Source organism: Dasypus novemcinctus, chromosome 8 (assembly GCF_030445035.2).
Source record: "Dasypus novemcinctus isolate mDasNov1 chromosome 8, mDasNov1.1.hap2, whole genome shotgun sequence".
Lineage (NCBI taxonomy): Eukaryota > Metazoa > Chordata > Mammalia > Cingulata > Dasypodidae > Dasypus > Dasypus novemcinctus.
The window spans coordinates 128,494,469-128,507,427 of NC_080680.1; the positions used below are offsets into that span (position 1 = coordinate 128,494,469).

A 12,959-nucleotide genomic window follows, 5' to 3' on the forward strand; every position below is an offset into this window, starting at 1 on the left:
TTGGCCACAGGGATTTATTCAGGGCCGAGGGCCAAGGAGGGTCCAGCGCGGGGCGGGCAGCGGGGCTGCGGGCATCGGGGCCGGGCAGCGCCTCCTCAGATCAGCGCCTGGGGCACAGGGGGCGGGGCTCAGGGCCTGCGCGGGGGCCCAGGGGTCCTGAGCCTGCCTCGGGGGGCTTGTATGGCCTGGGGGGGGCCTGCGCTTGTCCCACTTGGAGGAAGGGATGAGGGGGCCCTCCCGCCCCAGGGCAGGGTTTAGGCTGGGCGGGGGGCTCAGCCTGCCGGGCCCAGGGGGCTTCGGTGCAGGCCTGGCCGGAGGCTCACCTCCTTCAGGAGCCTGGCGCACCTCCCTGCGGGAGAGGGGACAGCGTGAGGCGCTGGCCGGACAGGGTGCCCCGCCCTGCCGCCCCGGGGCCCGCAGAGCCCCCACCTTGGCGGGCCACCAGGTAAAGCCCCGTGTCTGCCGTCAGCTCCCGGAACTTCCAGAAGCCGGGCTCGTCCTCGTCCTCAAGGCTGCGGCCTGTGGGGGAAGCAGAGGGGGCTGGCGGGCGTCCCCGGGCGGCGGGCAGCGGGGCGCCCCTCCCCGGCCCGGCCGAGCTCACTGAAGTACTTGAGCACCCCGAAGTCCCTGCCCTGCCACTTCAGGGACACCCTCAGGATAGCGTAGCGCTCGTAGTCCGTGTCCAGCACGTGGATCTCCCTGTGGCCTGCGGGCGGGGGCACAGAGCGGCCTGGAGGACCAACGGACCCCAGAGGCCGGGTGGACAGTGGCCTGGCTCGCCCGCAGCCCCCGGCACCCACCTCTCCCAGGACGCCCAGAGCGGGACGTCGGTGTGCTGGCGGGAGAAGGGGGGCTCTGCGCAGGGGACGCAAGGCGCTGCCGGCGTGCGGGGAGGGAGTGGCAGCCCGCTCTTACCCGGAAAAGCAAACCTGCCCGGGACGCCCTCTTCCAGGCCCACCATGTTTTCCGTCTCGCAGCTTCCGGAGCTGAAAGGGCGGCAGGGGCTCTTTAGGAAAGGGCTGTGGGGCAGCTGGCCCCCCCACCCCGGCAGCGCCCCAGTTCCGGGAGGCGCGGGGGGCCGGCAGGGCTCGCGCCCGCCTCTCCGCAGGGCTGTTGCCTGGGGTGCCCACCTGCTCCTGCGCCCACACTGCGCTTACAGGAAGCTGGGGCTGGGCCCACACTCCGCGGGGGGTTTTTCGAGCACGGGGAGCAGGGTGCTTGGCCCCCCGAGGTCGGGGTGGCGCGTGGCGGGCCGGGAAGGGCTGGTCCCCACTCTGGTCTCCAAAGGCGTGAGCTCGCCCAGCACGGTGATGACCGGCGGGGACGGCCGGCCGCCGCGACCCCCAGCCCGTCCCGAGCACGGAGGGCGTGCGGCCGGCGCCCGCGCCTGCTGCTCGGTCCCCGGGGCTTCGCATCGGGCGGGAGCCCCCCGCCGCTTACCTGTTGTACACGACCTTCACGGTCAGGTTGCCCCCGCTCAGGGAGAGGAACAAGGCCTCCAGCCGCCGCGGCGTCTTGAGCACCAGGTCGCGGTCGGAGGCCACGCCCACCTCCCGCCAGAACCCTGCGATCTGGAGAGAGGGGCTGCGGCCGGCCGGACCCCGTCGTCCACGCAGGGTGTCCTCCCGTGGAGGCCCCGCCCAGCTCACCTGGGGATGCCCGTGGCTCTGCCCCTCCCCGCCCAGGACCCCCGGGGCGCCCAATCGACCGGAAGAACCGGTCTCTGCCCGCAGCCCAGCAGGGTGTGGGGGTAAGGATGGTGGGGGGAGGCAATGGGGCCAGAGGGTCCCGGGGCGCAGGACACGAAAGGGGCCGTGGAGGTGAAATAAGCCAGGGAGCCCCCGGCTCAGCGGCAGGGCCCCCGGCAGCCTCCACCCAGCCACGGAAGAGCCCAGCCTGCCTGGACCATCCGGCCCGAGCTGCTGCCTGAGACTTGGGAACATCCCTTTGACAAGAGGAAAGGGCCACGTGCCCCAGACCGGTGTCCCCCCAAGCCTAAGTGCCCCTCGCCGGCAGCCAGCACAGGCACTTGCAGAGGGAAGGGGCCGAAGGACCAACCAGGGGAAGGGAGTCCCAGGGCAGACCTGGGGTGCAGGGGGAGCCCCCCACCCCGGAGGACCAGCTGGCCGTGGACAGCAGCCACTGGCCCCTGACGTATTCCACCCGGAGACCCTCGGTGCAGGGAGGAGAGGAACCAGAGGGCGAGCTCGCGCCCCGGCCTGGGCCCCCCCAGGGCCTTCCAGCACTGATGGGGTCCGGGGCGCAGGGAGCAGGCCAGCGCTGGCGCTACCTTCTGGGGGTCCAGGCCCGGCAGGGTGGCCGAGCCCACCTGTGCCACCACGAGGACGCCCAGCACGGCACGCAGCAGCCTGGCCTCCATGGGGGCGGCGCCGCGGGCGGGGGTCTGGGCGGTGCTCCGTGCCCCGGCAGCACTGGCCTTATATTTTGGAGGGAGAGTGCGTTGCGCAATCACTGCCCGGTAGGAGACTCGGCATTTCCGAAGAGAGGTCACTTGGTTCCTGTGCACCCACACGCCCCGGCCCAGACCGGGAGGGCCTGCGCCCGGCGGGGGGCGGAGGCCTGGGGGGTGCGAGCAGGAGGAGCGCCAGGCAGGACCAGGGCGATGCCGGGCACCGTGGGCATCCAGCTCTGGCCGCGCCCCTTCCCTCCATGCCTCCTCCACACATCCTGACCCCCTCCTCCTCTCCCTCCGTCCCCCTCCCTCCTCCTGCCCCTCCCCCTCGTCCCCTCGTCCCCTCCCCTTCCCCTCCCCCCTCCTCCTGCCCCTCTTCCTCTCCCTTCTCCCCTCCCCTTCCCCTCCCCTCCCTCCTCCTGCCCCCCTTCCTCTCCCTCCTCTTCTCCTCTCCCACTCCGCTCCATTCCCTCCCCGGCCCACAAGCTCACGGGCTGAGCACTCCCTGTGTGGCCGGCAGGTGCCAGGTGCCCAGACACAGCGCAAGGACCAGGCGTGGCCCCCGGGGGCTCACGTTCCAGGGGAGACGCGACGGCGAACAAGGCGTGAGCACATCAGGTTTCCCGGGCACCTGTCCTGCATCTCCAGGGCTGTGTCCCAGGGCGGTGGCTCTGCCTCAGTGTCCCCATTTGTAAAACATGAATAAAGACTTCCTGTTAATCCTAGCCCTGTGTATATGCCAGCGACTCTAAAAGGCTCAAACCGTGTCAAAACAGGAACAGAGGCACAGACCCGGAAGGCAAGCACAGTCCAGAAAATTCCAGAAACTGGAGCCGGACCTGCGATGATAGACTCGCCCACAGCAGGAAACCAAGAGCAGGGGCATCCAGGGCTGGGAAGGGAGTGTGGGAAGTGCCGCCCGCTGCTCTGCTGGGGCTGGCCCAGGGGTCTGCAGGTGCGCCCAGGGGCCTGCAGGTGCGCCCAGGTGTCTTCAGGTGGGCCCGGGGACGCCAGCCCACCAGGACTGGACGAGCGTGCACACAGGGTGCAGCCCACCCCGCTCACGCGCCCCAGCTCACGAGGGCCGGCCAGCCACCCCAATGGGGAGAGAATCCCCCAGGGAAGGGCCTGCAGGGGCCACCCCGGAAGCTGCCCTTCCAAGAAGCTTCCGGCAGATGATCCTTGCTTGAAAGACCTGCACGGCCGAGGACCTCAGCCTCGGCAGGAAAGTCCAAGAGGAAGCGTGAAGAAAAGAACACAAACTGGGAGAGGAGAGGGAGCAGAACTCGAGGAGAGCAAGTGTTGCCCACCGCCGTCAGAAAGGCCAGGAGAGCCCCGCGCCCCCCGCCCCCGGCCTCCGTTGGTGAAACAGCAAAGCTCGGGGATCCCCCTCCCCTCTCCGCAGCTTTCCACCCACCTGCCCGTTTGCGAGCCTGGCCCCTCCCGGGAGGGCAGCCGCAGACCAGGAGGGCTGGGTTTGGCTGTTCCTTGCTGAAGCCACAGGGACTGGCACAGCGTGGCTGCCACGCCCGGGCGCCCTCACCAGCACACCCAGAGCGCACGCTGTCCTGCACACACACAGAGCCATGCACTCCCACGTGCTCACACACACGTGCACACACAGAGCCATGTGCTCTTACACATACACTCACCCTCCCACATCCTCACACATAAGAAGAATCCCACCCACAGACACAGGGTTTTTCCACCTGTTTTGACAACCACCCAGTCACAAAAACTTTACATGCCAGCTCAGGGCCCGTGCACCTGTCCGTGCAGGTACAGCTGACACAAGCGGCCAGCACCTGCCCTTGCACAGTAGATGCACTCTGACAGCATCCCTCCTCAGTCATTAAAGGCTGGAATCGCCATTTACCATCCACCACGTGCAAACCGTGGTCCAATGCCAGGATGCCCTCCAGTTTTAAAAATACAAAAGGACATACACAGACATGCACACTCATGCACACAGGCAGATATGCATGTTCAGAACACTCACGTAGCACACTCAGGAACACACACTCAGTAAGTGACGTTGTGGTGCCATTTTCACATATTTTACCACTGCAGTGGGTCAAGAGGACACAAAACAGTGCATCAGGCTTCCAATAGATATTAAATTCACCTGGGAAGCGGACATGGCTCAACTGATAGAGCATCTGCCTACCATGTGGAGGGTCCAGGGTTCAATCCCCAGAGCCTCCTGGCCCATGTGGTGACCTGGCCCACGCTCAGTGATGCTGTGTGCAAGGAGTGCCGTGCCGTGCAGGGATGTCCCCGCATAGGGGTACCCCATGCATAAGGAATGTGCCCTGCAAGGAGAGCTGCCCCATGTGAAAAAAGCGCAGCCTGCACAGGAGTGGTGCCGCACACATGGAGAGCTGACACAGCAAAATTACACAACAAAAAGAGACACAGTTTCGTGGTGCTGTCTGATAATGCAAGTGGACGCAGAAGAACACACAGCCGACTAGACACAGAGAGAAGACAATGGGGGAGAAGGGGAGAGAAATAAAAAATAAATCTTTTAAAAATTAAATAAATTCACTCATTACAGCCTATTAAAAGTTAAAGTTTTGAAGTGGGTGTAGCTCAGCAGTTGAGCAAGTGTTTTACATGTACAAGATCCCAAGTTCAATCCTTGGTACTTCCTAAAAAAATTTTAATTTTTAAAGGTGATGGAGTAGGAAACTCCAGGAACCATCAGAATCAGCTCTTTTGGAACCCTGGCATCTAGTGGAGCACTGTGCAGCATCGAGGAAGGAGTGGGAGGAAGACACTAGCAAATGCAGTAAATACCCCCTGAATTTCACCCTCCGTGCAGCGACTGCCCCCCCACCCCCCGACCATGCAGGGGGCAGCAGCGGGGGCTGCAGCCCAGGCTCCCGGTGCAGCTGGCAGGGGCCAGGGCGGCTCTCAGGACCTGGTCCTCCCAACCCCAGGGGCGGTCTGTTGCCGACCACTCGCGGTCAGCCACTCCAGAGGGCGGGGGGCGGGGGGGGGCGGGGGGGGGCTCTGAGAGCAGCCACTGTTCCAACCCTCAGGCAAAAGGGGCAGAGGAATTTTAAAGAGGAAGTACATATTTTTTTTCTCTTGACGCTTTTCATTCCCTATTTGGAAGCAAAAATAGTTTGGAAAAGTCACAAATTGATGACTACAGCTCTCAACAAAAATAAAAGAAAAAAATTTTTTGCAATCCCAGAAGAATTGAAGAACTAGATTTCCAGAGAAATGGCAATGTTATATTCAGAAAGCCCAGTTCTCACCAAAATAAAAATTTTTTAAAAAAATGCACAGACAGGTAAGTATGAACTATTCACAAGAAAAAAAATTTTTCTGGAAACCATCCCTGAGGAAGCTCATATATTGGAAATATTAGACAAAGACTTTAAATCAACTGTCCTAAATATGTTTGGTAAGCTACAGGAATCCATTTATAAAGAACTAAAGGAAATTAGAGAAACAGTGTCTGAATAAAATAAAGAAATAGGAATTATTTTTTAAAAAGAACCAAACAAATTTTGGAGCTGAAAATTATAGTAATCAAAATGAAAACACTCATTAGACAGATTTAACAGCAGATGTGAACAGACAATAAAGGATCAGTTAACTTGAATACAAGAAGTAGTGTGAGGAGCAGTGTAGCAGTTTGATATTATTGCTGAATTCCAAAACAAAATATTGGATTATGTTTGTAATCTGATCTGTACCTGGGCATGATTGAGTTATGATTAGGATATTGAGTCCCCACCCCTTGGTGGGTGGGGACTTACAGATAAAAGGCATGGCGAAGAACAGAGTTGAGGATTTCTGATGTTGGAGTTTTGATGCTGGAGTTTGAGGCTGAAGACTTAAGCTGGAGCCTGGGAAGTCAGCACGCAGAGGAAAGAGAAGCCAGCCCCAGGAAGGAAGGAGCCTTGAACCCAGAGAAAAGCAAGCCCCAGGAACATAGGAACCCAGGAAGCTCGAATGCTGGCAGACATTGGCAGCCATTTTGCTCCAAATAGATTTTAATGAGGGAAGTAACTTATGCTTTATGGCCTGTTATCTATAAGCTCCTACCCCAAATAAACACTCTTTATAAAAAACCAACCAATTTCTGGTATTTTGCATCAGCACCCCTGTGGCTGACTAATACAAGCAGAAAGGAAAAATGATGAAGAAAAATGAACAGAGCCTGTGGGAGACCACCAAACATTCTAACATACATATTAGTGTCTCAGAAGGATGAGAGAGAGAAAGGAGCAGAAAAAGTATTTGAAGAAATAATGGCCAAAATATTCCCAAATCTGATGAAAGACATAAATACACATTCAGGAAGTTCAACAAACTCCAAGCAGGATAGACGCTAAGAGAGCTACACCAAGACACATTATAGCAAACTGTCAAAATCCCAATACAAAGAGAGGGTTCTGAAAGCAGCAAGAGAGAAGTGATTTGTCACTTACAAGGGATCCCCAATAAGATTAACAGCAGATTTCTCATCAGAAACCATGAATGGCATGGATGGATGGCATATTTAAAGTTCTTACAGGAAGAGAAAAAAAAAACTGTCACCAAGAATATTATATCCAGAAAAAATACCTTTCAAAACTGAAAGGAAAATTAAACATTTACAGATAAACAAAAGTTGAGTATTTTCATTACCAGAACACCTGCCCCACAAGGAATGCTAAAAGGAGTCTTTCAGGCTGAAATAAAAGTACTGTAGACAGTAATTCAAATCTATAAGAGAATAAAGAACATGCATAATGGTAACTACATAAGTAAATATAAAATAAAATCTTGCATTATTGTATTTTCTATTTGTAACTGCTTTCCCCTCTATATGACTTACCACAAAAATGTATAAAATAATATAAATTTATATTGATGGGAAGAAAACTTATAAAGATGTCATCTGAGACAACACTATAATGGGGGAGGGAAGGATATATATAGGAGTAAATGGCTTCTGTACTTCTGAAACTAGGTTGGTACTTGTCGAACTAGATTGTTGTTAGCTTAAGATGTTCATTGTATATACAAAGATAAACACTAAGAAAAATATTGACAAAGTGCAGAAAGAAGGGTCTCAAAATGGTACACTCCAGGGAGCAGATGTGGCTCAAGCAGTTGAGTGCCTGCTTCCCAGTTGGGAGGTCCCTGTTCAGTTCCCTGAGCCGCCTTAAAAATAAAAAAACAAGCAACAAGCAAACAACTGAAAAAACCAGGTAAGCAGATGTGGCTCAAGTGACTGGGCTCCCATCTACCACACAGGAGGTCCAGGGTTCAATTCCTGCCCGGTGAGGGCGAGCCAGCCCACAGGCAAACCGGCTTGAACAGAGAGTTGGCCCATGCAGGGTGTGGCCCACGCAGGAGAGCTGGCACAGCAAGATGATGCAACAGAAGAAGAGACCCAGAGGAGAGACAATAAGAGACACAGCAGACCAGGGAGCTGAGGTGGCACATGAGATTGAGCACCTCTCTTCCACTCCAGAAGGTCTCAGGATCAGTTCTCAGTGCTGCCCAAAGAGAAGACAAGCAGACACAGAAGAACACACAGCGAATGGAGACAGAGAGCAGACAGCAAGTACAAACAAGGGAGGGAGGGGTAAATAAACAAATAAATCTTTTTTAAAAAGAAAGAAAAAAACCAAGTCAGGGATTGCCAATGTGGCTCAGTGGTTGAGTGCCCACTTTCCACATACAAGGTCTCAGTTTTAATCCCCAGCCCCAGTACCTCAAAAAAAAAAAAAGTTATTTAAAAAACACAGTAATTGAGTAGCTGAGGAAGATAAAAATGTGCATGACATACAGAAAACAAATAGTGACATGTCAAAAGTAATTGCTTGATTCTCAGTTAACCTAAGTATCAATGCATTAAGCTTCCTATAAAAAGGCAGAGATTGGTAGATTGTATGCAAAATCATTGTCCATCTACATGCTGTCTATAAGAGCCATACCTTTTTTATTTGCTTTTCTTTATTACCCTTTTTTAATTCGTTGGCAAGAGCCACACTTTAGGTACAAAGACACAAAAAGGTTGAAAACAAAAGGGTGGAAAAGATAGTCTAGGTAAACAGTCATTAAAAGAGAGAGTGGCAATGTTATTGTCAGACAAAATAGGGCAACAAAGATGACAAGATGAAGACTATTACATATTGATAAAAGGTTCAGTATCTCAAGAAATGCACATGCTTACCAAATCCAATGGATGTGTCATGACGATGGGAACGAGTGTTGTTGGGGGGGGAGAGGGGGGGGCGGGGGGGTGGGGTTGAATGGGACCTCACATATATATTTTTAATGTAATATTATTACAAAGTCAATAAAAAAAATAAAAAAAAAAAAGAAATGCACATGAATCTCATAACAGAGCCCCAAAATACATGAAGCAGAGATTGACAGACCTGGGGGAGAAATAGACAGTTCTACAATAATAATTGGAGGCTTAAATATGATGATTGATAGAACATCTACATAGGTGATCAGTAAGGAAACAGAAGACTTGAACAACACAGTTGTGTTAGTCAGTCAAAGGGGTGCTGATGCAAACTATCAGAAATCTGTTGGCATTTATAAAGGGTATTTATTTACGGTAGAAGCTTACAGTTACCAGGCCCTGAAGAGTCCAATTCAAAGTATCATAAGAGGTATTTTATCACCCAAAGTCTGTTGCCATAGTTGAAGCAAGATGGCAGATGATGCTTGTGAGGGTGCAGCCTTCCTCTTTCCTCTTAAGGCTCCATGGACCCAGCTTCTTCCAATCTCAGCTGTAGGCTGGGCTCGTCTCTCAGGACTTCTTAGCTGCTCTGGTTTCTTCACAAGGTCAGCTATAAAGTATAAGGTGAATGGCTCATCTCTCCCTGGGGCTCCCACATCAAACCCAAATTCTCTCCTCTGCTGTGTCTTTTTCTGTGTATCTCCTTCTCTGTGTTCTTGATTGAATGTCCGTTTATGTAGCTCACCAAGGGGGCCAGGACTCAACCCTGCATGCCCTAATGATGTGGTCGAATCAAAGCCCTAACCTTAATATAATCAAGTAAACATAAAACCTCTGAATTTAGGGCAGCGGACTTGGCCCAGTGGTTAGGGCATCCGTCTACCACATGGAAGGTCTGCGGTTCAAACCCTGGGCCTCCTTGACCTGTGTGCAGCTGGCCCATGTGCAGTGCTGATGCACGCAAAGAGTGCCCTGCCACGCAGGGGTGTCCCCATGTAGGGGAGCCCCACGTGCAAGGAGAGACTCCCAGCGTGAAAGCAAGTGCAGCCTGCCCAGGAATGGTGCCACACACACAGAGAGCTGGCACAAGATGAGGCAACAAAAAGAAACACAGATTTCCGTGCCGCTGACGACAGCCGAAGCAGACAAAGAAGACGCAGCAAATAGACACAGAGAACAGACAACCGGGGTTGGGAGGGGAAGGGAGAGAAATAAATAAATAAATAAATAAATAAATCTTAAAAAAAAAAAAAGCCTCTGAATTTAAATCAATCAAAGGATATCCTGCCCAGAGGAACAGACCAGTTATAAACATAATCATTATCTCTTTTTGGAATTCATAAATAATATCAAACTGCCACAACTATTAACCAGTTAGACCCAATGGATCTATACAGAACACCCAACAAGAGCAGAATACATGTTCTTCTCAAGTATATGTGGAACATTTTCCAGGATAGAGTATATTAGGCCATAAATCAAATCTTAGTAAACTTGAAAATATTGAAATCATATAAAGTATCTTATCAGACCAAGTGGAATAAAGCTAGAAATCAACAATGGATGGAAACTGGAAAATTTACAAATATGTGGAAATTAAACAACACACTATTAAACAACTAATGGATCAATGAAGAAATCAAAAGGGAAACTAGAAAATATCTTGAGATGAATGAAAACAAAAATACAGCATATCTTAGAGGTGGATGTGGCTCAGGTGACTGAACTCCCGCCTACCACATGGGAGGTCTGTGGTTCAGTTCCTGGTGCCTCCTAAAGAAGACAGCAAGCTGGCATGATGGGCAGGCATGGCAAGCTGACACAGCAAGATGTTGCAACAAGAGAAACAAGAAAAACATAATGAGAGACACAACAAAGCAGGGAGCAGAGGTTCCTGGTGCCTCCTAAAGAAAATGAGCAAGACAGTGAGCTGACACGATGGGCAGGCACAACAAGATGATGCAACAAGAGACATAAGAAGAAGAAACAATGAGAGACACAACAAAGCAGGAAACAGAGGTGGTTCAAGTGATTAGGTGTCTCTCTCCCATATCGGAGGTCCCAGATTCAGTTCCAGGCACCTCCTAAAGACAAAGCACAGGCGGCAGACTTGACCCAGCAGTTAGAGCGTCCGTCTACCACATGGGAGGTCCGCGGTTCAAACCCCGGGCCTCCTTGATCCGTGTGGAGCTGGCCCATGCGCAGTGCTGATGCGCGCAACAAGTGCCATGCCATGCAGGGGTGTCCCCTGCGTAGGGGAGCCCCATCTGCAAGGAGTGAGCCCTGTAAGGAGAGATGCCCAGCATGAAAGAAAGTGCAGCCTGCCCAGGAATGGTGCTGCCCACATGGAGAGCTGACACAACAAGATGATGCAACAAAAAGAAACACAGATTCCCGTGCCGCTGACAACAACAGAAGCGGATAAAGAAGAAGACACAGCAAATAGACACGGAGAACAGACAACTGGGGTGGGGGGTGAAGGCGAGAGAAATAAATAAACCTTAAAAACAAAAAAAGACAACACACAGCAAGTGCAAACAATAAGGGGATGGGGAGAAAGAATAAAATAAATCTTTTATATATATATAAATCTTATATATATATATATATATATATATATAAACTTCTGGGATGTAGTGAAGGTAGTGCTCAGAGGGAAATGTATAACTCTAAATACCTACATTTAAAAAGAAAGATCACTAATCAACAACCTAGCTTCACAACTAAAGAAATGAGGAAAAGTGGCACAAAATAAACCCAACTTTAGTAGAAGGAAATAGTAAAATTAGACCAGAGATCAATGAAATAGAGAATAGAAAAACAATAGGAAGAATCAAGGAAACCAAAAGTTGGTTTCTTGAAAAGATCAATAAAATCAACAAATCTTTAGCCAGACTAATAAAGAAAAAGAGAGAGAGAGGATATAAATGACTATAATCAGAAATGAAAGTGGGGGTATTACCACCAAACTTATAAAAATGAAAAGGATAAAAAGATGGTACTATAAACGATTATATGCCAACAAATCAGAAAACCTAGATGAGATTGACAAATTCCTAGAAACATACAAAGTACCTAATCTGATAAAAGAAGAAATAGAAAAGCTCAATTGACCTATATAAGGTAGAGAGATTGAATCAGTAATCAAAAACCTCCTAACTACAAAAAAAAGTCCAGGGCCAGATGGCTTTAATATTGAGTTCTACAAAACATTTAAAGATTTAACACCAATTCTTAAATTCTTCCCAAAAAATCGAAGAGAAGGGGATGCTTCCTAACTCATTGTATGAGGCCAGCATTACCCTTATATCAAAGTACAGATAAAGACCAACATTCCATATGAATATAGATGCAAAAATCCTCAACAATATACTAGCAAACTGAATCCAACAGTATATTAAAAGAATTATATACCATGACCAAGTGGAATTTACGCCAGGAATGCAAGGATGGTTCAACATAAGAAAATCAATGTAATACATCATATTCATAGAATGAAGGGGAAAAAATATATATGATCATTTCAATTGATTCAGAACAGACACTTGACAAAATCCAACATCCTTTCATAATGAAAACACCCAGAAAACTGGGAATAGAAGGGAACTTTCTCAACATGATAAAGGGCATCCATGACAACCCCAAAGCAAATAGCATACTTAATGGTGAAAGACTGAAAGCTTCCCCCCTACGAACAGGAACAAGACAAAGATGCCCACTTCATCAATGTAGATGGCTACATTAAACAACAGATTTTCAATGTAGACCAAAAAGCCATATATTGGACTAATGAAGAAATTCTTGCATTCTTCAGGGTGGTAAATGCATCTGTCAAGTCTTTGCAGATAATGTAGCAAGTAATTTGCATTTACGCTTTGAGGGATGAAAGTGCCCATAAAACATTCTAGCCACCCCAGGAAAACTTTATTTAGCAAGGGAATCTCGTGATACCTGTCAGTCTGCAGGTAGGGGAATGGTCCCAATTTTCTGATAATCTTTCATTATTTTTCATTATTTTATGTTGATTTTTTATTGTCATACTACTTGGAACAAAAAAATTATACTCAAAGCCAACCATTGGGTTTTCTTTTTCCTTTCTCTTTTCCTTGGTAAAAAAAAAAAAAAAAATAGCGCTCTGTATATTTAAGAAGCAATAAATGTAAATGCTGAAGAAACATTTCCTTAAAAAAAAAAAAAAGCCATATATTGGAAGAAAATGCCATCTAGAACTTCTGTTGCTAGAGAGGAGAAGTCAATGCCTAGCTTCAAAGTTTCAAAAGACAGGCTGACTCACTTGTAAGGAGCTAATACAGCTGGAGATTTTAAGATGAAGCCAGTGCT

The 12,959-nt window shown here is 50.3% G+C and overlaps 1 protein-coding gene across 3 annotated transcripts; it reads right to left on the reverse strand.

Moving 5' to 3' along the window:
- Positions 1-2: 2 nt before the first annotated feature.
- On the reverse strand, positions 3-2,638 carry LCN8 (lipocalin 8). Of its 3 annotated transcripts, XM_023590763.3 has the most exons (6): positions 1,441-2,638; positions 916-986; positions 602-706; positions 430-519; positions 324-349; positions 3-107 (listed from the first exon to the last, which is right to left on the reverse strand). In XM_023590763.3, the coding sequence occupies exons 1-6, from the start codon at positions 1,941-1,943 to the stop codon at positions 96-98; spliced, it is 807 nt and encodes a 268-aa protein (XP_023446531.1). In that variant the 5' UTR covers positions 1,944-2,638; the 3' UTR covers positions 3-95. The 3 variants fall into 3 exon arrangements, with proteins under 3 accessions (XP_023446531.1, XP_023446529.1, XP_023446530.1); XM_023590761.3 differs by lacking the exon at positions 324-349 and having other exon boundaries at positions 8-107; XM_023590762.3 differs by having other exon boundaries at positions 10-349.
- Between the last annotated feature and the right edge of the window lie 10,321 nt (positions 2,639-12,959).